This window comes from Octopus bimaculoides, chromosome 3 (assembly GCF_001194135.2).
Source record: "Octopus bimaculoides isolate UCB-OBI-ISO-001 chromosome 3, ASM119413v2, whole genome shotgun sequence".
Classification (NCBI taxonomy): domain Eukaryota; kingdom Metazoa; phylum Mollusca; class Cephalopoda; order Octopoda; family Octopodidae; genus Octopus; species Octopus bimaculoides.
The window spans coordinates 11,674,776-11,701,683 of NC_068983.1; the positions used below are offsets into that span (position 1 = coordinate 11,674,776).

At 34.3% G+C, this 26,908-nt stretch overlaps 1 protein-coding gene across 8 annotated transcripts in view; it reads right to left on the reverse strand.

Moving 5' to 3' along the window:
• Positions 1-26,908, reverse strand: part of LOC106883284 (regulating synaptic membrane exocytosis protein 1) — a 276,467-nt gene that overhangs the window by 184,075 nt on the left and 65,484 nt on the right. For 7 of the 8 annotated variants that reach the window (XM_052966021.1, XM_052966023.1, XM_014934236.2 and 4 more), the window contains exons 2-4: positions 23,382-23,589; positions 21,013-21,066; positions 11,070-11,797 (exon numbers count right to left, since the gene is read on the reverse strand). In XM_052966021.1, coding sequence (XP_052821981.1) covers positions 11,070-11,797; positions 21,013-21,066; positions 23,382-23,589 — 990 coding nt within the window. The remainder of the gene's footprint in view (positions 1-11,069; positions 11,798-21,012; positions 21,067-23,381; positions 23,590-26,908) is intronic. The other variant, XM_052966022.1, reaches the window with a different exon arrangement.

Below are 26,908 nucleotides of genomic sequence, written 5' to 3' on the forward strand. Positions count from 1 at the left end.
GCGTGATTGTTACCAGCGTTGCCTTACTGGCACTTGTGCCGGTGGCACGTGAAAGACAAGATTTGAGCGAGGTCATTGCTAGTGCCGCTGGACTGGCTCCTGTGCAGGTGGCATGTAAAAACACCATTTGAGCGTGGTCGTTGCCAGTACTGCCTGACTGGCCCTTGTGCCAGTGGTACGTAAAAGCACCCACTACACTCTCGGAGTGGTTGGCATTAGGAAGGGAATCCAGCTGTAGAAACCCTGGCAGATCAGATTGGAGTCTGGTGCAGCCATCTGGCTTGCCAGTCCTCTGTCAAACTGTCCAACCCATGCCAGCATGGAAAGCGGACATTAAATGATGATGATATGTGTCTGTGAAGGTGTATGGCCTAGTGGTTAGGGTTTTATACTCACAATTGTGAGATCATGATTTCAATTCCTAGACTGGGTGGTGCATTGTGTTCTTGAGCAAAACACTTAATCTCTGCGATCACTTCAATACCTGACACGTGGCTTGATGGAGAGAATGAGCTAATGTGTAGCATAAACACTTGATCACTATAAACAAATCACTTGTGAAGGTCGTTAGGCAAGCTGAGCACCCAGACAGGAGAGTCCATTATATATAGATATATATACACACACACATGCAATGGGATTCCATATAATTTCTGTCTAACAAATACACTCATAAAACATTGGTTGGCCTAAGGGTATTGTAGAAGACACTTGTCCATGGGGCACTTTCCTAGACAACAAATAAAACTAATAAACTGCAAGGAATATTTTTTTTCCTTTTGCATCCTTTTTTTTAAAGCTTAGCCAGGCTCATGGGCCCAGCTTCCCGTTTTTTATGGCGTATGTGTCCCCCCCGCCCACCAAGCTGGACGGGATGCTGGTCCATTGCAAGGAAGAAAGAGTGAGAGAAAGAGTACAACAGGGGTCGCCCCCCCTCCTGCCGGAGCCTCGTGGAGCTTTAGGTGTTTTCGCTCAATAAATACACACAACGCCCGGTCAGGGAATTGAAACTACGATCCTCTGACTGTGAGTCCGCTGCCCTAACCACTGAGCCATTGCGCCTGCAAGGAATATTGCAAAGAATATAATCTTGAAGTCTAAATCAATATAAAAATCATCAGTACTACCAAAAACCAATGGTATTAACTGGGATCAGTAAGTGAAAGTTAGGTATTTTATCTTCTAGTGGCAAAGTGCAAGTACTAAAATAGCGAGCTAAACATTATAATCTGGAAATCTTGAACGTTTAATTTAATAAAATAAATCTGTATAAATAACAATACATTATATTTATAAAGAGTGTTTGGTCATGATAATGAAGAAGAAATAATAATCTCTCATCCTGCATAAAGAATATTAACCCAAACTCTCCTCTTTCTGAAGTAATTTTTCTTGGCACTTTAAATGCTTCCAGGCAACTCTATGAGTTTAAAGAGAAAATCATGTGCTATTTTGAAGAACTTACATCAGCTGATTTTCTTTTCCATCCTTATTCTTGACTAAGCTATTGATTCTTTAAACATTCTTGGTATTTTACTGACTTCCAAATGCAACAACCTCTATACATATATCAGCAGCTTTCTATTGCTTTCACATTGTATACTAAGAAGCTCATATGGAACTACTGAATGTCAAGGGGTCATACACACGTGCTATACTTTTACTATCTATTGTATCTGCCATTTGAAACTCACTAACTATATTCAGTCCCTCCTTTCTATCTGTATGAAATTTTACATGTTGTATTCAAAAGGCGGTGGGGGTGGGGTGGCATCCACATTTCCTAGCATCATGTTGATCATAAACTTATGTATTTCTTCCTTGAACAATATGTTAAATTAATATTTAAGATTCGGAACAAGTATTCACTGTTAGGAGTCTAGACTATTATTAACAAGATTATTCTATACTTTACAAAATAGTTGGAATATTTGTAGAGACAGAGAGATATTTGGTTTACTAAATGCATTAATAAAATCTCAGTAACATACTCAATCTGCCTCAAAATAATTAAAAGTATTAATAATGTTTGAAAGAAAATAAATAGTAGAACTATATTTAAGTCATGTTCATACCTGTAATTGGGGGGGGGGGGATTCATGAGAGAAAATGATAGGTCAGTGCAGCTAGTAGCCTGTGCTGCAGAAATCACCAGAATTCAGATAGAAAACAAAAACAAACAAACAAAAAAAACCCACTAAAATGGCCATGGAACAAATAAAAGACAATTATCAATGGTTGAGTAAAATGAGAAGAATGAACGCTAAAATATGCTGAGAGATCTTTCAAATGTCAATGGAAATTTATCAATTTTTATGATTTGGTATTTCATTAGAAGACCACAATGTAAAGATTATGAGCACATATCCCCAAACAGATATTTTGAGCATGATGATGTATATATATATATGTAGATATAATTCTGTGTGACCTTCCCAACATTATCATTCCATCTCTATTGTTTTCCTTTTGCTCATAATTGTCATCATTATAACCGTTAAAATAACTAAAACATTTTAAGAATATGAATAAAAACCTATACAATTAGATATCAGTTCTTTATCTAAATAGCAATAATTATTTCTTAAGCCTCTTTTATCTTTTATCTTCTTTCAATCATTGGACTGTGGCCATGCTGGTGCACACCACCCTGAAGGATTCAGTTGATTAGACCAATCCCACTATTTATTGTTTTTAAATGTAGTACTTATTCTATTGATCTCTTTTGCCAAACCACTAAGTTATTGGGACACAAACAAATCCAACACTGGTTGTCAAGAGATAGGCTGAGGACAAACATATTCACAAAGACACACACACACAGATATGCAGGAAGTAAATAGACACCTTTAATTTTCAAAATTTCTGATCTAAGTATCTTAATATGTTTTCAGCTATGTAGAATTTACAATGTAATTATTCTTTTTCATTCCAGGTGCCATTATATTAAGCATTTGTGAAGAGTAACCATGCCACGCACAAAAAATGCAGCAGAACTGTCGGATTTTCAAAGGGGTTGTGTTGTTGGGCAATCTGAGGCTGGTCTTAGCCAGCAAAAAATTGCTGAAAATCTTCAAATTCCTCTTGCTACTGTTAATAGAATTATAGTGCAATTCAAAAGCCAAGGAAAAGAATCAACAGATTCTCGTCCCGGCCAACCTGGGCCCTCGGAAAGGAAGCTTCACTGTTTGAAGAGAATTGTGGAAAACGAAACCCATTTGAAGGCTTCTGACATTGCAAAATACCTAGAAGTAAGTCCAAGAACGTGTGTTACATATCTGCATAAGCTTGGGTATTATGGACGAGCAGCTAGAAGAAAACTTCTCCTTCAACCAATTAATATCAAATGAAAGATTTTGAAAATTAAAGGTGCCTATTTACTTCCTGCATGTCTGTGTATATATGATAAGATTCAATACAGTTTCTGTCTACCAAATTCACTCACAGGGCATTGGTCAAACTAGGGCTATAATAGAAGACACTTGCCCAACATGTCATGCAGTGGAACTGAACCTGAAACCGCATGGTTGCAAAGTGAGTTTCTTAACTACGCAACCTAACCCTAACCCATACACATTCATGCCTATAAGAAAAGGAGTGACAAATCACAGTGCTGATGTATTTCCCAAAGACACTGATACTAATAAAAGTGATGTGACTGGAAAAATCAAAACCAAGCAATAGGCTTCTATTAATATAACATTAACGACTGACCGCCTGACTCAAAGTGCTGCAGAAGCAGTTCGTTCCGAGGCTGAAAGGTTAACATAACAAAGACCTAAATATTCATTTATACAAGAGAACACAAAATAACAGCATCAACTGCAGATTGGCCTTTCTTGATATGGAGAAAGGGAATATGTAAAAACTTGACATCATTACTCAGAGCAAGCAACAGCTACATTCGTAAAAGCACCCACTACACTCTCGGAGTTGTTGGCGTTAGGAAGGGCATCCAGCTGTAGAAACTCTGCCAGATCAGATTGGAGCCTGGTGTAGCCATCTGGTTCACCAGACCTCAGTCAAATTGTCCAACCCATGCTAGCATGGAAAGCGGACGTTAAACGATGATGATGATGATGATCAGTTCACATGTATGCAGGGTAGTATAGTGTTATGGTGACAAATAGCTCAAATTACAGTGTGCACTCAAATATAAGAATTTTTTTATGTCAGTTATTATTAACAGGTAAGGGTAAAAGATTTTCAGATTATTAAACCACACATCGTGCGGGTGACACGTAAAAGCACCCACTACACTCTCTGAGTGGTTGGCGTTAGGAAGGGCATCCAGCTGTAGAAACTCTGCCAAATTAGATTGGAGCCTGGTGTTGCCATCCGGTTTCACCAGTCCTCAGTCAAATCATCCAACCCATGCTAGCATGGAAAGCGGACGTTAAACGATGATGATGATGATGATCTCTTTATAAATTTCTTTTATGAATATCATACATGTAACTATTAGTAATCACTCATAAAATTTAGTCAAGCAGATCTCTCCCTCTCTCTCTCTCTCTCTCTCTCTCTCACACACACACACACACACACACACACACACATGCACATACACAAACGCTGCACTTGCAGTATAATGTCCTTAATGCTGAATTTTTATTTTATGAATCTCTATAGACATTTTTACAGAAAAGGAGTCAATTTAATAAAACTCAATGAATTACTGATACACAGAACTTGGAGAGAAACAAAATATATTAACCTATCACCTTTATATTCTCCATGATATTAATGAATAACTATCATGGAAACATTGAAAGCTTTAAATAATAAAGACATCATCTAACACGTGCAGGGCCATAAATACCTTTCAAGCTGTCATACACCAATTTTATAATTTAACTGCAATGTTATTAATTTTATCTATCTATTGTGTAGAAGTAGTATGGTAATAGTTGTATTTCTACCTGTGTTCAGGCTCCATAGTAAATTTTATTATAAAATCATTGTAATTAATGGTAATGCTTAAGTGGTGAAATTAGTGTACAAGTGAATATTCATCAAAGCTTAGCTGACAGTTTTCCTTTTTATTTTCTTTATTGTCTCTTTAGGACCAGCTTTCCTTAGAAACTTTATATGCTGATGAGAGAGTTTCCACTGCAGACTCAAAGTGCTGCAGAAGCAGTTCGTTCCGAGGCTGAAAGGTTAACATAACAAAGACCTAAATATTCATTTATACAAGAGAACACAAAATAACAGCATCAACTGCAGATTGGCCTTTCTTGATATGGAGAAAGGGAATATGTAAAAACTTGACATCATTACTCAGAACAAGCAACAGCTACATTCAAGATGCAGTAGGACTAGTAGTGAACAATGACTGCACGAGATATACAAGATTAGTTATTAAAGGGGTACCAATGAAGTGAAGACTATTGAAATATTGAAATATTCAAACGTCTCACTAGATGTAGTAAATAGCGTCTTCTCTTTGGATGTGTGCAAGAGGTGGGTGTAATTATAGTAGCTACAGGAAGAAAGGCGCAGGAGTGGCTGTGTGGTAAGTAGCTTGCTTACCAACTACATGTTTCCGGGTTCAGTCCCACTGTGTGGCATCTTGGGCAAGTGTCTTCTACTATAGCCTCAGGCCGACCAAAGCCTTGTGAGTAGATTTGGTAGACGGAAACTGAAAGAAGCCCATCGTATATATATATATATATATGTATGTGTGTGTGTGTGTGTGTGTGTGTGTGTGTGTGTGTGTGTGTGTGCGTTTGTCCCCCTAGCATTGCTTGACAACTGATGCTGGTGTGTTTACATCCCCGTAACTTAGCGGTTCGGCAAAAGAGACCGATAGAATAAGTACTAGGCTTACAAAGAATAAGTCCCGGGGTCGATTTGCTCGACTAAAGGCGGTGCTCCAGCATGGTCGCAGTCAAATGACTGAAACAAGTAAAAGAGTAAAAGAGTGAAAGCAGTTCAGATAATAGTCACTTCTTTTGACAACAAAAGGTTTCTCTCCCAATGTTATAGGCAGCAATCCATATGAAACTTAAGTAAGAAGCATAATGCTGTATGATAGTGTGAGACTAATCTAATAAAGATTTCCAGAATCAGAAGAGAAATAAATTGTATACTATCTGAGAGTGTGATGGAAGTATGCAAAAGAATCAGCTTCATTAGTATGGATGTGCTAACGGTGGAAGGTACTTGTAGCAAATGAAGACCAAAAGAAAGAAGTGATAAGATTGGATTTCAGAATGTTGGCCTTCATAAGTAAATGATTCACAATCAAGAGTGGCAATATGCCATGCTGCAAAACCACTTCCAACACCTTAATAAAACAAACATTAAAAACAACACTGATGTTGACACTCTAGTATTTATTTTATCTTATATATATATCTGACGTTACCGCCAGAAAAAATAACTTAAATATAAATATTTAATCCAATGATGTTGATGAAACAGAAGTTCAATTCTGCTATCTAAGAACAAGTTTATATTAAAATTAGGAAATTGTGTCCTCGTTTAGTAAAGTCATTTAATCAACTTTTTAAAATTTGAAGAGGACCAAGATTTCCAAATAATTAGTTACAGAAAATTGATATTTTAGCACTATAATTTGCGATGCACATTTCACACTTCTAGGTAAAGATTGAAACAATTAGTAGTGCTAATTAAGTCTAACAATTTCAGACAACCAATCATGGAGGCCTAAAACTGACACTTGGCTAAGTTAATTGTCATTTAAGACAGCAGGTTATTATTAGGTGATATGATTGCCATAAAAAATTTTATAGAAACCATTAAACTAAAATTGTTTTCAAGTCAAACAAATATTCATTGACTGCTACAGTTTAAGAAAAAACAAAAAACTACTTTATAGTGACATAAGTAATGTGCATATATAATTTTTAAGATGTTAGTGGGTTTTAATTATTGTATGACAAAATTATTCAAAGCATACAAAACTAATCAGGAAATTTTAAAATAAAATCCTTCACATCAGCTTTTGAAAAATCTATTGATTATAATATAAAAGAATTAAAATCTGCAAAATTAATTAGGTCAGTAATCACATCATATCTATGCATTATTTACAAACAAACCAACACATAACCTTTTGTTAAAATTCTTATTAACAAACTAATTTCCCAACTCTAACTCCAGTTCAAGAATTTCATAACAGTTAATGTTACTTAAGAAATAATCATTAGTTTTCAACCATTTTCGATATAAAAAAATTGTCTTCATGCATTTCTACTTGAATAAAATAATTTTCTTTGTAAGTTTGACAGAGACAAGCAATTGTTTTTGTGATCTTTGAAAGGCCTCCTACACAGGAAATTACTGTGGTTAAAGTGAAATGAATATCTATAGGTTAATGTCTCTAGAAAAATGTGGGCAATGGAAGAATTTGATAAGGTAAAGTGCTCAGTATGGAATTTAAGAAAAGAGACTGATGTCTCACATTAACCTGGATGTAAATAACTAATTTAGCAGAGCAGAGACTATTGTAGTAGCTATAAAATAACCAGAGAGAAGATACAGTATAATTATGAATTAACAATTGTAGCATGTTGGTGAATGAATCTTTGTCAATCAACTGGATTACTCTCTTCTGGATATTAGTCTCCTATATTTTGTGTATATAGTAGTAGTAGTAGTAGTCCTAAGTGAGTACAGTATGTGGCATATATTTGAGCCTTGAATAGATCAACAAGTGAGTTTATGCAAAGTACTTTCTGGCCCTATAGAGGAAACTTAATCTTTAAGATGCAATTCAGACCATGTTATAGCTATGTAGCCACTATTAAATATATCAGATGTTCTGGAGCCAAACATTTGTAATCAACAATAATTTCACTTGCATAATGTTCACAAGTAGAGAAAAGTACTGTTATGGAATTGCTTCCACAATATGTAGCAACAGTCTTTTAAAGATTAGATTGTCATGTCCTCGTTGAAGGATAGGGCTCTGTTCATGGAAGTAGTTAGAGTTTGTCGAGCATGCAAATGAAAGCTGTGTGTATATAATTAGAGAGTGAAAATGACATCATCTGCATAGGTTGTGTTAGAATTAATTGCAAGCATATTGTGATCTACAGAAAGATGAAATTCGAAGATATGACCAAACCATGGAGTACACCACAGTTGTACTCCATGGTTAGGTTGGAAAGAGCTCTATCAGTACATGCTGGCAGAGAAAAACTGACCCAAGGAATGAGAGACAGGCAATGAAAAATAAGTAAGCTTTGAGGTTCTTATGCTAGATCCAGAGAAAGGTTTTACCTATGTCAAAGCAACAGCATTACCAAAGTTCTCAAGAGTGAAATACCATTGGTGGTAGTCTATAAGGTTGGACAGACACAAAATAATGAAAGAGATGATTGTTTAGGATTTTGAGTAGTTAGAAGTGAGACATGAAATTGGTAGTCAGAATGATTGCTCCTTATGGGGATGAAACGTGTAGTATATTTCCATAAACTTGAATTGATTACTATAAAGCCTTAAGGGTTAAAGAATTTGATAAGTGTGTAAGATTAACCCTGGAGCACGATGTTTGGAGGTATTGGAAGGGATACTATTGGGATTGGGATCAATTATTTTTGTTGGAAAAGATTTTGTGCTTAGTGACTGTGTATATATGGTGGAGTGAAGAAGATTTTTGAATTAGTTTTACTGAACTGAGTATATGCCTTATAGAGACTGAAACAAAGCTGACAGCAAACAAAGGTATAGTTTGTGTTTATTTTTTGTTATATTTAAACATTTAAAAAACCAGTTTTAACAATAAAAAAAATTTCTCTCTTTTAAATATATACAAAAATTCTTTAAAGGAAGTAATATAGAAAATATGATAAATGTAATTTGTTTGGAAAATTAAAAATCTCATGAACTTATTCAAATAAGCTTTCTTCTCACATGTAAAGACACTAAAACAGCATTGCAATTTGATATATTACTTTAGTATAAATATGAGGGTAACTCTGAGATGAATCTAATTAATTTCTTAATGATTATTTCAGCAGCATTTCCTGCAGAAAAATCCAGCTTCTGTCAGATGCACTCCAATTGCAAAATCGAACGTTTTTGTCTCTTGCTTTGACTTCAATTTCACCTTCCACATGATCAAGTCTCCTTAAAGCTACTATTTCATGGTGAGGTGTTCCTAAGAGAACATCTCACCAATATAACAGTACAGGTAGGGAGTAAATAGATTAAGAATCTAAGAACTCTCTTAACTGACTGACTGATCAGTTTTTTGCAACAAAGCAGCCTTTATGAACAACATTAGAATATCTGATTTTTTTTTTTGTTTTTTACTAGTTTGCCATTTTAAATTCCTCATCAGAAGTCTCTCTTTCCCTTTTCAACAATTGCCAGTATGGTTTCTGTGAACCCAAATTTACAAGAGATCTGTTTTCCTATATCATGAAACAACGGTCTGTTGATTTGAGAACTTTCATGATAGCAATGCTGCTGCCCTTAAGCCTTTGACTGTATTTCACTGTTACTTCTACAACATATGCTATTACATATATGAAACAATCCTTCACTCATCCTAAACCATCCACACACAGGTGCCATTTACACACACTCTAGATACATGAAATTTACCCTGTTTCCGTAAAGAATTCAAAATATATGTTAATAATAACAGGACAATCTAAGCGAAGCATGGGTAACTTTTCTCAAGAAGCATGCTACATGAGACATAGCTCATTATAAAGAGAGCTGCACTACTAAAAAAATTCAAGGTCATTTTTCATTAGGTTTGTCACTGGGAAAGTTCTGCAGGTCACATGCAGCCTATCAACTGCAGTTTGCCAAACTGACCCAAACTGTACAGGCAAAAGTTGCATTTCAAAGACTAGGTTTCTTTGTTAAGGCCAGGAAATACTTCAGTTGTGTTCAGTTTCTAATATATGTAGGAGAGTGATGGTACTACATACATAAAAAGAAGTCATCTGACTGACAGGAAAGCATTTATTCACAAGTATTTTATAACTACTGCCGTGCAGATGCACTACTTTATTTCTCTATCTTTTCCATTGCCAGTTTCACACAACAAACCCCCAAGCTAAATGCTTTGCCTAGTCTTCTAATTCCAAAATTTCAGCTCACTGGGCTCCCTCTTGGATTATACTTTCCTACAATCTTCAATCTGCAGAAGTTTAGAACATAAAACCTGAAGCAGCCTCACCAGTAAGATAGAGCTTTCAAAATTCATGAATGTTGTATAACTTTCTTTGACAACAACTTTTCATAATTAAAAAAAAAAAAAGAAAAGAAATTAAACTAGAAAATGAGAAAAATATTGCAATACAGATCTAAATACTACATATTTTAAATTCAGATAGTGTGAAGTATGCTTCATTTGAAAATGAAATATTAGCCTACATCAAAGAGAGAGAGAGAGAGAGTTGTCTAAGATGGTATGACAACAAAATATGTGAAGGGTACCTGAAGCAGAGTAAAAGTGAAGATGTGGGATGAAGTGGTGTCAGGACCAAAGACAAGGAGACTGACACAGATAGTGCCAGTCTTGTTATTTCATTTGTTCACAACCATACCAACAAATTTGGCCAACCCATGTCATCAATGAAAACTGAATATAAAAATGTTGATGATGAAATTGTTTCATTAATCATGAAATATTTTAAAACAATAACAACTGCTACACAGTTATAAAAAAATGTCTTTCTCTCAAATAATACCCAAGATAATTTATACATGCATAAAGTTTAACAATAATAGTGTGTAATAGAAATGAGATAATAGATTACAGAATCATAAAAAGAAAATATTAATTTTTGTCCTTTTTTTAATTGTTCCTTTTTTATGTAAATTGAAATAAAAAGTATTAAGTTACAATCCCACAGGCATAGATCTCACCATTCCTCTATTCAAGATCAATAAAATAAATCCTAGTCATTTCTGGGGCCATTGCAATCAACTACATATTTCCTTAATATTTGTAAGAAATCTTGGTGTGTTATTTCTGTTGTTTTATTTTTTTCGATGACTCAAAAAACAACTAAAATATGAAATTTCAGGACCAATATTTTTAAAATTTAATTATAAAAAGGAAAATTGAAGCTACTTACTTTAATCTATCTCTCGAGGGTTCTCGAGATGAATCCCTAGGTTTTCGTTGATCTCTTTCATGGTAATGATCTCCAGTTTCTCGTCCAGAATGATCTACACGTTTTTCATCATTAAATCTATCAGTAGAACCATCCCTGAAACGTCCTTGATGTTTTTCCCTATTCCTTTCATCTTTTTCGTGTGATTTATCTCTGTCTGAACGTTTATCATAACGCCTGGCAGATTCCTCTCTTGAATGTACTTTCCCATCATGATGTTTTGATCCTTCAACATTGCTTCCTCGAGCAGATGGTCCACGTTCTACGTCTCTGCCACGGTCTTGTAATTGACCTTTTTCTCGAAGTTTTTCTTTCTCAGATACAATAGTTCCACTGGTATTATCTGTTGGTCGATCTTTCAAATCGTTTTGCTTATTTCCTTGGACTTCAGACAATGAATACTGACGCTTTAAACCACGGTTTTGTAAACTCCCTGATCGAGAAACAGACTTTTTATCAATATTTTCTTTTTCAGAACTAGCCCCATTGTCAGTTTGTTGTTTTGCTAAAATCTTTGCTTTCTTTTCATTCGGTGGGCTGACATCTGTTTTTGTAGAAGCTGTTTCACTACCAGAAGCGGTATCACCGACATCAAGAGCAACAGGTCGTGCCATACCGCCATGATACCAAGCCCCAGTCTTTGCTAAAATCTCTTGCTTTTTACGACATAAATTGCATGACCATATTACCTGTTAATAAAAATATTAAGATATTATAACAGAAATGTGGAACAAAAGAACAACAAAGAAGTATACAGAAAACCAGGAAAAAGATATACAATGGATGTGGAATGCTCAAACCCTTATCAATTACAACCAAATGTCATCACAGTTTCAACATCATATGACATCATATTTTTATATAGAAAAGAATCACATAAATATTAAAAAAAAAACAATAAATCAAAAAAACAACTGTGAGCTAAAAATATACATCTATGCTAAATAATAGCAGTACATAAATTGTATATTCTGTCATTAAGAATTAAATCCTCAACAATTACATCAGATTGGATTTTTATGGTTTTGAAAAACATCATGATGCCTACTGTGAGATAATTCAACATAAATACTGTATGTAGTTTGAAGTTTTGAAATTAAAGGAAATTTAAACATTATTAATTAATTTTATGACATCATTAAATATTTGATCTATGATATTTTAATTATAGAAAGAATGTGAAGCTGAAATTAGTTTCTATAAATAAATTTAGCAGACATTTTACTTTGATATATATATAATGAAAGTGAAAATTACTACGTAAGGTTACTATAGAGCTGGATCTATTTATGAACTTAAACAACATACTATCATGTATTTAGTCGTGTAACTGAAAAGATCATATAGATAATTCATAGAAGTGACTGAAATTGTCTGATATTTCAAAACATTTTACTAATCATGTAAGTGATCAGCAAATATTTAATACAAGCAACTAACATTTAAAACCTTAAAAAAAAAATATCAAATACATAATTTTACCTTTTGTTATGCATAAAGCATAAGCATAGAGGTAAAAATAAATGAAATTGAGTAATCACATTAATAGAAATAACTGGAATATGTTAAATCCAGTGTATAATGTATAATAACAGCAGTGAAGAACATTGTACAATTAAAGACAATAGTAAGCATTCGGTGTACAAGTATAAATACATGCAGAACTAGTGTGTATTGTATTTACAAAAATACTATTTATTATAAATCATCTACATGATGTATTGTTCACCAAGTGTTGTAGAGTAAAGAGTGTTGACAGAATGTAACAGCCTGAAAGATAGAGCATTTGCAGCATATTAACTCAACCGTGTTTTTGATGAAATAGTTTGTAATCAGTTATTGCTTACCAGCAATAAGTATTTGCAGTAAAAGTTTGTTAATCAAGTTTGTAGATAATAGAGTAAAATGTTAGATAAACTTAGATATGTTTAGACCAAAGATTGGTCCAGGCCATGTCTAACTTAATAGCACCACCTGATAGGATTATCTAAATCCTTTTTACAGTCAAGTTTGGTCTATGGTCCATTCAAGTAGTGAGTTCTTATTGAGTGAGTTGTATCCAGGTATGGGTGGCTTGTCTGGTATTCCTTGAAGAAATCTGTCTAGACTCCGTGTAAAGCTGATAGGATCCTTTTCCTCTTTTATCTGTTTCGGGACAATGTTAAACAGGCCAGGGCCTGTTGAGGAAAAGAAATTATGCCGCAGTGTACCTATATGTTGTGATCTTGAATTGGTCAGGGGACGTATGGCCCATGGTCCCAGCCTTGGATGAACCTTGAAACTAATGTTCAGGTCGTTTGGGCAATATTTTTGAAATGAGCCTCTGAGTGCATGTACAAAAACTATTCATGTCAAAGTGTGCAGGGTCTCTTTGCAAATGATTGAATCTAATTTCTTGATTAAAAATGGTTCTTTATATTAATGAAGATGGGCTCCAAAATCTAGTTACTGAAAAAGGAACATGCCAAAAGTAAACAGGCATAGGAGTGGCTCTGTGGTAAGTAGCCTGCTTACCAACCACATGGCTCTGGGTTCAGTCCCACTGTGTGGCACTTTGGGCAAGTGTCTTCTACTATAGCCTCGGGACGACCAAAGCCTTGTGAGTGGATTTGGTAGATGGAAACTGAAAGAAGCCCATTGTATATATGTATGTATATATATATATGTGTGTGTGTGTGCATGTTTGTGTGTCTGAGTTTGTCCTCCCAACATCTCTTGACAACTGATGCTGGTGTGTTTACGTTTCCGTAACTTAGAGGTTCGGCAAAAGAGACTGATAGAATAAGTACTAGGTTGACAAAGAATAAGCCCCGGGGTCGATTTGCTTGACTAAAGGCGGTGCTCCAGCATGGCCGCAGTCAAATGACTGAAACAAGTAAAAGAGTAAAAAGAGAGAGCCTGATTGGCTGAAAATAGCTACAAGAACAGTCATGTGATTCAGCCAATTCTCTGTTCCATTCAAATAACAAGGTCATCAGTCAATAAAGAATATTTCAGTCTGAGCCAAAAATCAAAGCTGCGATAATAGCAACTGAACAGAAGCAAACTGGCCACTTGATGCAAATGACAGTCAGTCATGTAGCCATATGTAGGTGTACAACTATCTGTGTGTTAGTGATGAACAGAGTAATACTAGGCGAGGAAGATAGAGTAAGAGTTATGCTACTGATGAAATCAAGACCTGTTGTGCAGGAGAATTAATCTATGAGTAAAACCTCACCAGTTTGAATGAATTTCTTCAGTGAAAAACACTTAAAATATTAATAATTCAAAAGGGCCACTTGATGAATTTGGTTAATTAAGTTGAAGATTGTTGTAGTGAATGCTGTATGCAATAAAATCTAAATTTATTGAAATTTCATTTCAAGTTGGAGAACAAAAAAAAAAAAAAAATGATATAGCGTTAGTTGTCAGCAATTTTAAAAGAAAGGGGTGGATAATCTTAAGAAATTAAGAAGGAAAGGAAGGGGAAAGGAAAAGGAAAAGGAAGGGAAATCTGATCTTTCTTTACAAGCAAAGAGATCCATTTTACCTTTCACTTGTCTCAGTCATTAAACAGCAGCCATGCTGGAGCACTGCCATGAAGAATTTTAAGCTGAATGAATCGACCTCAATACTTTTTTTTAAAGCCTGGCACTTAGTTTATTGATGTCTTTTGCTGAACTGCTAAGTTAAGGGGACGTAAACACACCAAGATCAGTTGTTAAGCAGTGGTAGGGGATAAACATAGACACAAACACACACATGTATATATAACAGGCTTCTTTCAGTTTCCATCAACCAAATGCATTCATAAAGGCTTTGGTTAGCCCAAGGCTCTAGTTAGACAACACTTGCCCAAGGTGCCATGCAGTGGGACTGAACCTGGAACCATGTGGTTGGAAAGCAAGCTTCTTACCACACAGCCATGCATGAAAATTTTTAGATAGAAATGAATGATCTAAGGTTTGCATAAACTGTATTATGCTGAGAAGGTCAAATAGAGCAAAAACATACATCCATTATTGTCTCTTGCCTACAAACAAAAGTCAGAATGTTTGTTCCCGAAGTATATAAAATAACTTGAGTAATTAATTCTTAATTTGTTCAAATCATCTTCCCTTTTCTGTGTGAATTGTTAGCAATTACTAGTAAACTATTTTTTTCATTCTCCAACTGAAATATCAAAATATTAAGAATAAAGAAAATATTAATTTTTGTCCTTTTTTAATTGTTCCTTTTTAATGTAAATTGAAATAAAAAGTATTAATTTACAATCCCACAGGCATAGATTTCACAATTCCTCTACTCAAGATCAATAAAATAAATCCTAGTCATTTCTGGGGCCATTGCAATCAACTACATATTTCCTTAATATTTCTAAGAAATCTTAATGGCGGGGCATCAGCATGGCCGCAGCTCTGAGCTGAAACTATAATATATATCATCATCATCATCATCATCGTTTAACGTCCGCTTTCCATGCTAGCATGGGTTGGACGATTTGACTGAGGACTGGTGAAACCGGATGGCAACACCAGGCTCCAGTCTGATTTATATATATATATATATATATATATATATATATATATTACATGGCATTCAGTATATATCTCTTTAATTTAATTACTAAAATTACTACTTCATTTTGTTATTATATAAAAATTGAAACAACACCAGCAGACTAATCATTAATCATATGACTTCATTTTATTTATTAATATCAAGGATATTGTCCTTAGGTTTTTATGGATAAATGTATAAGATTACAAGATTGGCTTAACTTTTCAATATCACTCAGAGAGAGAGATATTGATTTGATAAATAATTTATACTTGTCTCTATATAGTTACCCATGAGAGTGTTCAGGGAAACTTCCCTAACAACAATAGAGGAGAGACAGGATGCCTTATGCGACAGCGAAGGTAATCTGTTTAGAAAAATCAATATAGGATGTAATCCTTTCTTTATGTAACAACCATTCTAGTGCTAGTATTCTAAATATACCCAGTACATTCTCCTAATGGTCAATGATAAAAAAGGATATCTAGTGTAAAACAACAGCTAAATCAAATATGCAGAATACTAAATTGTATAACACTAACTACATTAATAGTAATGTACATCTATTTACTTAGTACTGCATATAGTAACATTATGAACGCTCACTCCTTAACCAGCCATCCCAAAATCAATCAGGAATGTGTTTTTGTGTTTTCTTTTCAGTGCTGTTACAGTCAATGTTAGTACAATGAAATGTAAGCTCAGTGAGATAGTAGAGAAACACAAACAGGTGATGAACATATGAACATGTATTTGTGTAAGAAGTAAAACTGATAGTTGTTTCAACCAGATGAGAAACGTGTGTGTGTGTGTGTCCAATTGCCTCATCAATGAAGTCAAAACATACTCGAGGGCCTATGTGGTATATAAAGTGGTCTGCAGTAAATGTGGGGTATCTTATATTGGGAGTACTATCAGAAAAATGAACATTCAAATAAAAGAGCACATAAATATGTCAATAGAAGAAAACCTAAAGAAGTGCCAGATCCAGGATTTCAAGGTATCCATCAGGGTCACTCAATGCAACAGAAACAATCTCAGAATCATGGAAGCCCTCCTTATCAACAAATTGAGACCAACCATTAACAACAGGAAGGAACTACATAAAGCAGACTGGTTACTATAGCAATACCAGTCTGCACATGACACCTTCTTCCTTTCTCCTCCACACATCTGAGCAATAACATTACCATCCCACACTTTTTCCAAATGTCTTGAAGAAAGGGTTATAACTTCAAAATATAGAAATACAAGGTAAAACTGAAACTTTCTTTTTCTTTTATAGTTTACTTTGTACCTTCTTGCATTGTTCTGGCCTTACACAACAAATCCCACGTGACCATCGTCCATCTTTCTTTTCTTCACATGACCATGTTTCTTTTCCTCCAGGACGTCCAAATGACTGGTATGGTCATGTGTTGTGAATGAATGAGGACAGCTGTGTGAAAAAGTGTCACACCCTAGCACTGAGGGAACCTGTAGAAGAAGTAGACCCAGGAAAACCTGAATGAAGTAGTGAAGCACGACCTTCAAACATTGGGCCTTACCGAGGCAATGACTAGTGACCGGGACCTTTGGAGATATGCTGTGCTTGAGAAGACCTGACAAGCTAAGTGAGATCATAGCCCATGGCCTATGCCAGTGGGTGTAACCAGCCCATTTATGAATATCCTTATTCACTGGACAATAAACCTTGCTTGTACCCCATCATAAGTCTAATGTTTTTAGGCCTTCATGTTTTAAGTGATGATGGAGTCTTCTTGAGCACAGCACATCACCAATCATCTTGATCTTTTGTCATCTCTTCTATGGATCTCATCGTGATATCAGCTTTCCTTTCTTCACCCCACGTTTTCATTTATATATATGTGAATATGAAGGTGTATATGTATGTGAATAATTTTATGATAGGTGTCTAGGGACGAGTGGATCATGTGGTCGGGTTGTGTGAGTATGTGGTTATGCATACATACAGTGATCAGAAAACAACAATCTGTTCAAAGGTTAGTGCCCTATACCTAAAGGTATGAGCCAGTACTCATCTTCTGTGCTTATCATTTGTACTCATCATCAGTACTTCTTAACTCTAAATAGTGAAATAATGACAAATGCCCAGAAGAAACTATTGTGTATCTTACTGACATCTCAAAAATACCCCATCCAACCACACAAAATTCACAGCAGACCCATTCAAATATCACTTGCATCAATGTAAACTGGTTCATGTTGTCACTGACACGAGTCATCTGTGCTTAGCAACAAGTTAAGAAGAAATGACAGGCAATAACTGATTAATTTAACTGGCATTTGGTGCTTTTGCACAGTTCTTGGGCATTTAGTGTTATTTATCAAGTCTTAAAATGGTCATCCTTAGGACAATTTGCAGCATGTGTTGGAAGACTGACACTGTGTGTGTGCATGTGAGGGTATCTTCTGTCAATTGACACAGTCCTTTATTATCTTCATCTGAAATGCAGCATCTTTAGATCAGTCTTCTTCAATTTGTCTCAAGTCTTCCCTGGTCTTTCTTTTCCACAAATCTCATTCACTTTGAAAGTAACAATACTTCTTGATCGGCTGTCCTTCTCCATACACACCACATACCAATGACAACAGTCTTCTCTCTTACACACAAAATTTGGTTTCTCAAACATTCAGTTTTTGTTCTGCTAACTTGTAATTCATCATTCATGCACACTAACATTACACATCCAAAACAGCATGGTCACTTCATTTATTTCTAGTTTTCACAAATCCTTTGCATTCAAGGCCTACATCTCACTTGAAGATTTGCAGTATCAAAAGCCTCATATTATTTGCCCTTTGTTCCAAGACAAAATGGTTTTGTTACCAACATAGCTAAGATCTCCTTGAACTTTCTCCAGCCTGTTCATATTCAAGGTATTATTGAACCCTAACCCCCACTACTAATTAGGTTTCCTAGTTAACAAAAGCTATAAACTACTTAAAAAAAAAAACCTTTTATGCCTTTGAGAGAATCAATTTTCTGTGAGCTCCAAGTGCTAATGGCCCTTGTGCACTGACTGCACATGAAGTTTACCTTCTCTGAAAGTCCACCACTACACTACAAGGAATTCTTATATAACCATTTTTCTATATATTGAACAGAACCATTTCCTTGATGGGAGCAAGGTCCTGCTTCCTTTCTTGATTGCAAATACTTTAGTCTTTGCTAAGGTTACTTTGAAGCCTCTCATTTCTAGTCTTTGCTTCTACATCAGATTCTTTCACTAAACCTACCACAAATTCAACCATAAGAACTAAGTCATCAGCTTCATCATTATCTGTTCATTAGCAGGGCATGCTAATGAATAGATAATGCAGTTGTCAAAAGGTATCTTAAATGAAGACCAGCATTTACTATACAAATATAGTCAACAAAAGCTCTGCTATTAAGACATTCTAACATAGATTTCTACATAACTGCTGACACCTGGAGTGATGAACTTCTGACAAGAAAACTTGTGAAAAGTATAAAGACATGTTTTAGTGGAATGTAGTACACCAAAATAATATCTAACTCATTTTACTTCATTTAATAATTGCTACTACTATTTTAAAAACAATGGTTAGCATTTAGGAGAGTATTTAATCCAAATATTTTTATAGATGAAATCATATCGATGACATTTTAATATATTATTCTGGCCCTAGTGGCTAATAACAGAAACCATTATTCTTATTATTAGCATCGTCAAGCTCCCATAGACTGAGCTTTTACAATCACCTTTGCCACATTCTTGGTAATGATATTAAGTTTCTTTCCAGGCTTTAGGTGCAGAGGGCAAAACTTGGATTTTTTTCTATTCTCAGAATATAAAAGGATATTGTGATTAAGTCTAAAACTATGAAAGAACCAGCCAATGTAGGTTTGGATAAATGACTGGTCAATGTTTCCCCACCCCAGAATCAGTTAAATTTAAGCAAACTGTAATTACACTGAACATGTTCACTGTAAATATGTTCCTTTCTTCCTTATGAGAAAATACTGTTATTTAACAATCTTTATTTGGAACTATTCCATAAAATATATTTGCAAATATCTCAATAAACATGACAAATAATAATAATGTAAATTGATAGTGTGTTAGTTTCTGATAATCTATAAACAGTCACATGATCCCAGTCGGCTGTTTATTCATTTAATTCATGCCACGTGCTTCACAGAATTTTCTTCCACTAAATTACACTGACTTTATTATAATTATGATAAAAACCATTTCAATTTAAAAACTTGAAAATCAAAATAAGAAACGGTTTTTAATATGTCACTTTTTGTTTCTGTCTGTTGAGATACATTGAAATGACATTTCAAATTCTTAATTATGTGAAATTGAACATGACTAATTGGGTTATTACTGAGATTAGTTAACTACATGAAAATATTAGATATTAAATAAGCTAAAAAAAAATTGAGTAATTAAAAAAATAGGCATCAACAAGCTAGAAAATATCTCAAGATTTATTTAGTAAGTCTCCACTAAGCTACTTAGAAAGGTGATGTCAGCAGTTTATTAAAGCACCAAAAAGGAAATAAAATTTAGCCCAAGTGTGGAATATGAAGAAAACAAAAACAGAACTGGTCCACTGATGTCTCTTTTAAAATGTGTCAATGCATGTAACTGAAATACCATTTCAAACATTGCAGCAGTGCAAATTTACAATAAAAGCATTATTTAAACAGCCAAATTGAATTTTCTTATAACTTAATCATAACAAAATAAATAGAAAAATATCAACCCAAACATAATAATCAAAAACACTTTAAAGTGAAGAAACATCAACCATAGTACTTTTGGTTTTTATTCTCCAAAGATACAATCTCTGACTTGATTATCATCAAACCAGTGATTGAAATGAAGTGGTTTGAACAAGGTGCATTGAATAAGGTGCATCAGCTGACTGAATCAGTCACTTAGCTGATGGGTTGTGAGTTTGTATCTTGTCATGCATTAACTGTTCCTAAATCTACTTGCCACAATGCTAATAACCATTAGAATACAAAATGCCACAAAGGAGGTTCTTCAATAATCCTTAATGGTCACAGGATATGGTTATGTCTGATACAATGTGACAGAAAATTAAGAATTCAGACAATTTAGGATCATGTTATTATTCTTTTATTTTTTTTTTATTTGAATAGTTTTAATGTGTAATTTTCCATGCTTGCATGCTTCAGATAAGACAGATTTTATAATAAAAAAAAAATTCAATTTTTAAACAACAGCAAAGTATTAGGGCTCAATTTGAGAAATACAGATTATAAAACAAGCTCAAAGCAGACAACAACAACAAAGTGCAAGACTACATCTAATCCATTACATTTGACTGTAAAACTTACAGTGACGTTTTGACCACTGAGATCTTTGACTTCCTTGCCACTCACAGGTACAGGCTGACAGAATGAATGAGAAAAAGATAAAGGAGTGATGAAAATAAGAAGATAAGCTTAAAAAGAGAAAAATAACTTCAGTGGGGAAAAATAACATCATTCAGAGAGTTTGAAAATATATGTGGTTGGTAAGCAAGCTACTTACCACACAGCCACTCCAGCACAATGTGCAGAAGATAAAGGTTAATCACCTAACTACAAGAACACCCAGTCCAAAATGCAAGTGACCAGTCTAGACAAGGAGCTATAAAACCAGCATAGATAAATCAGCAATGGCATACTGAGATTTCCTCCAGCAATGGACCAACAATAGTTAAATAAAATAAAAAGGCATAAAGTTGGTAAATTAGGGGAACAGAGGACATTGTATTGGTATTTGAAAAGCTTCTCTATCAAATACACAATATTATTTAGGATATAACGTAGTATGTTTATAATGAATGCATGCTTTTGGATTTATAAACAATTTTCTCTCAAATCGAACTGTACCATTTTCATAAAAAAGATATTAAACAATGTGGTCCTATATACAATTGTAGGTTCAGTCCTTAATCAGGGCTGGATTATGATCAGCTTTATCAGCTTTAATGATGTGGCATCGGGAGGCGCAATGGCCCAGTGGTTAGGGCAGCGGACTCGCGGTCATAGGATCGCAGTTTCGATTCCCAGACCGGGCGTTGTGAGTGTTTATTGAGCGAAAACACCTAAAGCTCCACGAGGCTCCAGCAGGGGATGGTGGCGAACCCTGCTGTACTCTTTCACCACAACTTTCTCTCACTCTTTCTTCCTGTTTCTGTTGTGCCTGTAATTCAAAGGGTCAGCCTTGTCACACTCTGTGTCACACTGAATATCCCTGAGAACTACGTTAAGGGTACACGTGTCTGTGGAGTGATCAGCCACTTGCACGTTAATTTCACGAGCAGGATATTTCGTTGATCGGATCAACTGGAACCCTCAAACCCCTCGATGTGGCATCATCAACAACTGCAGAGACAATTGTAAGATATGTGGTAATTTGAGCTTAACCAAAGACCAACCTTGATATGGCGCAGTTAGTAGTTATTTATCTTTTGAAAGTTCCCGAATGCTATTGGTTTTATTCAGAGAAAAATTTGCACAGGAGTATGGCATCAAAAGCTTCTGAAGATTATACCAAACATTGGACAAGACAGTTCACTACTGATAACTGATAGAGGAGAAGTCTATGCTAATTTGATACCATTGTTAAAGGTTATCATACATAAAATAATTCCACCTTTTAGATGTGCTAATCTCGGAGCTAATTATGTCTTCAAAAGAATTGGCAAATGTCTGCAGATAATTAATTACTATGCCAGGTTCAATGTTTGATGTGCATCACTTTGTATTTGATTACATAATCAGAAATTTTTTTTAAGCCAATATTAACCAAAAAGTTAATGACTGAAAACAGAACATTTTCTCTGCATATTCGTTCATTTTTTTTTTTTTTTTTAGTATATTTTGTATCAAAAGTCAGCGAGCTGGCAGAAACGTTAGCATGCCGGGCAAAATGCTTAGCAGTATTTCGTCTGTGTTAACGTTCTGAGTTCGAATTCCGCTGAGGTCGACTTTGCCTTTCATTCTTTTGGGGTCAATAAATTAAGTACCAGTTGCATACTGGGGTCAATCTAATCGACTGGTGCCCTCCCCCAGAATTTTGAGCCTTGTGCCTAGAGTAGAAAAGAATATATTTTGTATCATAGCCACCAAATTTGACATGAACTATATTGCTATGTTACTATGTATCTATATTGCATTTCAGTTTTCATTTCAGAAAATGAAGAAAGGTACACAACCTTTCCCAGTTTATTGTATATGCCATATAACTAGCTCAACACATGGCACTTAGAATATAGTTGGATTGTTGTTTATTAAACAAATACCTCACTTTAACAAAAAAAAATTTTTTATTTTATTTTAACTATTGATAAAACAAAGTTTGAACTTCCTAGTGTCTAAGATATCGAGGAAGGAGGGGGGGTTGATATTCAAGCAAATGTAAACAGTGGCACCAACAATGTCACAGTTGGATATATTGGATGAGGGAAAATGATGTTAAAGAGTGCACAATGATAATTAGTGGGATTAAAAATTAGGCAAATACAAAGTTAGCTCCAAAGAGTTATAGACCAATATACCATATAAGAAATGTATTGAGAGGATTCAAACTAAAAACTATAAAATATTTAACCTGGCACATATTGTTATATAACAATATTGGGTAAATTCAAACTTTCATTAAAAGAGAAATACGTTTTGTAAATATAAAGAAGAATGTTCATTAATATTTCAAATACCTTATTCCCACGCATTGTAATTCTGCCACCACATCTGGCACATGATTTTAAGTGACAGTAGTGACAACTATGCCCAACACCATCAGCAAATTTTGTTTTATGGCAGATTTGACAGACAGCACCTTCATCTTGTGGAGTTACTTGTTTGGTTTCCTCACTTAATTTTTTTACTGCTTGTTGGTAGCTATCAAATTCATCTTGCATTTGTCTGGAAAAATAATTGAAAAAAAAAAAAGGAGGTGAGAATTGATCTGTAAAAAACATGAATTAAACTAATAATTTATCAAATGAAATATTGATCTGTTTTTAATAAATCTGGTACAATACTAAATATATAGGAGTAATTAAGCAATATAATTATTCACTTGTATTTCAGTATATTATTGGCATTTAGGCCTGAAAAATATAAGTCAACCAATAAAGCACTTGAATTCTGAATGTGGAAGGACACAACTAAAAACTGTAATTTATTTTACTGTAGCTTTCTATTATTTTACTTAAATTTCTCTGTTCCTTGCAATAAAATAGCCTTGAAGTACATCAATTCCCATTCTTGAATCATATCACTTTGCTGCTGATTATCATATAAAACAGTCAATTACTAAAACATATAGTGTATGCTAAAAGTGTATCAATTTCAAATATTTTGATTCACTTCTGAGAAAAAAAGTACTTTCAGAAACATCGATAATAGAAGGGAAAAAAACACATGGAGTTAGCACAGAAAAGAACAAAAGTTTCTTTTAACTAAATTGGATTTAGAATAAGGAAAATAAAAGATGTTGATGACTATGATAGTACAATTCGATATCTTGGAAATATTTTTTTGAGAACTTCATAAAAGCTTCTTTTTCTTTTGTTTAACCTGTGATTTATCCAAAATATCTCTTTGTACAGATTGCTTCAAACAGAGCTTGTTTTTTAAATTTTTTACTTCAACACAGACATTTCTAAATAACCATTTTCTGAAACATTTTTCATTGAAATATAAATCAAAAATATTCAGTGCAACTCATATACAATATTCCAATAGAAAATTTGACTGAGTTCTCAGACAACGGTGTGAAATAGCAACAGTTATTATATAATTTGCAGTTGAGTATTATTGATCCCTATATATAAGATAGTGGAGCTATCACTAAAAGACAACCCAAAGAGAAAGTCAATAAAGTAGTTGTATGCTTAATCTGATAGTCCCCTGAAGGGAATAATACTACTGCTAGTTAGACCTAGGAAGCTGCACCATTTCCTGTCAGCCTTGACACATTTCCTGTGTCCTTATGTTTACAAGGGGGAGACAAGCACCTCCACCCTTGTAAACATAAGAACACAGGGAATGTGTCAAAGCCGTATTATTTCTAAAGAAAGTCAATAATCATTTTTGCTGTTTATCTCCGGATTAGCCCCAGCAGAGCAGATTTATGATCAAAAGCATTCCAGTCATGAATGTTCTGTCTTTTATTCAGACAAAATATATCTAAGAATATGTTATCTAAAGAGCCCTTCCTTTTTAAGACAGAAAGGTTTGGGATGAAAGAAATTCAGTAAGTATTTCTAGCAGACCAAGCAACAATGTGCAGGCTTTAGATGTTTGGCAAAAGGTCAAATATTCTTGATAGTTCAGTCAGTAACACTAAGGATGCCTTGGTAGGATTTATACTCAGTACTATAAGCCACTGAACAACTTTTCAGCTAGACAGGCCAATGTTACTAATCTCTATTTTCAGGTACATAAATTCAAAAGAATAATTATGAAGATGGAAACAATGATAGGGATAACAGTTAGCAAACAGAACAGATCAAAGTAACTTCTATAGGTTGTGTAGTAGTAGTAATAATAATAATAATAATAATAATAATAATAATAATAATAATAATAATAATAATAATAATTATAATAAATGCCCTAATAATAAATGTCCTGATGCAGTACCAGGCAGTGGCTCTCATGGCTTCTGATCTTAACTGATTGGAAATGTTATCATGTTGAGTACATTGTTTGTCTTGGTATAAAAGATGGGCTACAGCAAATATTCTGCTCAATACCACAGATTTGTTTGTCAGTTGCTTGACCTTAACTAGTTGAGTATGTCCCTTGGTGGCTGACAATATGTGCATCTCTGATCATGAGCAGAAGTAGTGGGGGAGCATCATAGCCATGTGTTGAGAGGAATTCTTTGGGGCTTGGATAATTCACCCTTGGAAACATGGGTATTTCATTCCACATCCTTAAACAACCTTTATTCAAGGGCCTTTTGAGCAGGATGGGTTACTCGACCTGAAGAAAATTCTAACTGGGTCCCACCTGCAAGGTAATGCACTGTTTATCTTGATATGAGACCACTATGTTGTGCACATATGGTTGAGATGCATGTGCCTGGTGTACCCTTATCAGACGGGTAGTCATGATAGGTATACTGGGCTTCGTAAATTTTACCCCAGTTTCACTTTGATGGCATGCACTGCTCTCTCACTCAATAATAATGATAATAATTAATAATAATAATAATGATAATAATAATAATAACAAAGAGAGAGAAAGAGAGAGTTTAGCTCAGCCAACTGTTATAGTCAATTATAAATCTAGTATAAATAATTTATATTGGGACATACTCTAATCAATAATTATTCTCACTCTGAATAACAAAGATAGCAGTGCTAAATATATTATGATATTAAGTTTTATTTCTTAAGGTTTTGAGTTCAGCTTTGACTTTTATGATTGTGGAAGACGAAGGAGATGGGGCAATAAAATGAATACCCATAATATACTGGAGTTGAAACTATATTTTCCCTTACATAAAGCTGAACTTGACAAAGAAAACAATAATTATTCTTCTGAGAAGAATGTTTTCCATTTTAATGATGCTGGAAAGTTAATTTATTCCTGACTTTGTTAATGAAAAAATTTTTGAAAATGCATATTTGAAAATGATATTCCTAGAATTACACATTGTAATTAACATGCACAGTAATTTTTTGCACTCTGAGTAAAATGGTAAATGCTTTAATGAAGTAATAAAAGAAAAACTAATAAAAAGAAAACATTTGATGATTCAACTGGTTAACCATTATTGCAGAAAGAATTTTCTAAGGAATAATCTTTATAGAGAGTAAATCAGCACAATTGACATCACAATAACTTGTTATGCTGTCAGGAAAATCTAATCATATGATTTCAGAAATTTCTGATAGAAAGAACAGTCTGCTAACAACCACATCAAGCATAAAAAATATTCCTATAATCATAAATATTTAGACCATCCATACCATGACCTACTTCTAATGAAAATAGGTCCATTGCAAGAAGGATAACAATTGGTAACAATAAACATGATTTCTCCTACACCAAGAAGAAAAAAAAAAAAGGGAACGTATGAAAAATAAAATTTAGCTTGGTAGATCTTAAAATAGGGCTATGATTCAATTGATGGGCTCTGCTTAACAAATAGCTGAGCTGCTAACAGTTTTAACACCAAATCTTGCCAACTGAGTTTTTCGTTGTTCTGTAACCAGTAACATAAGTA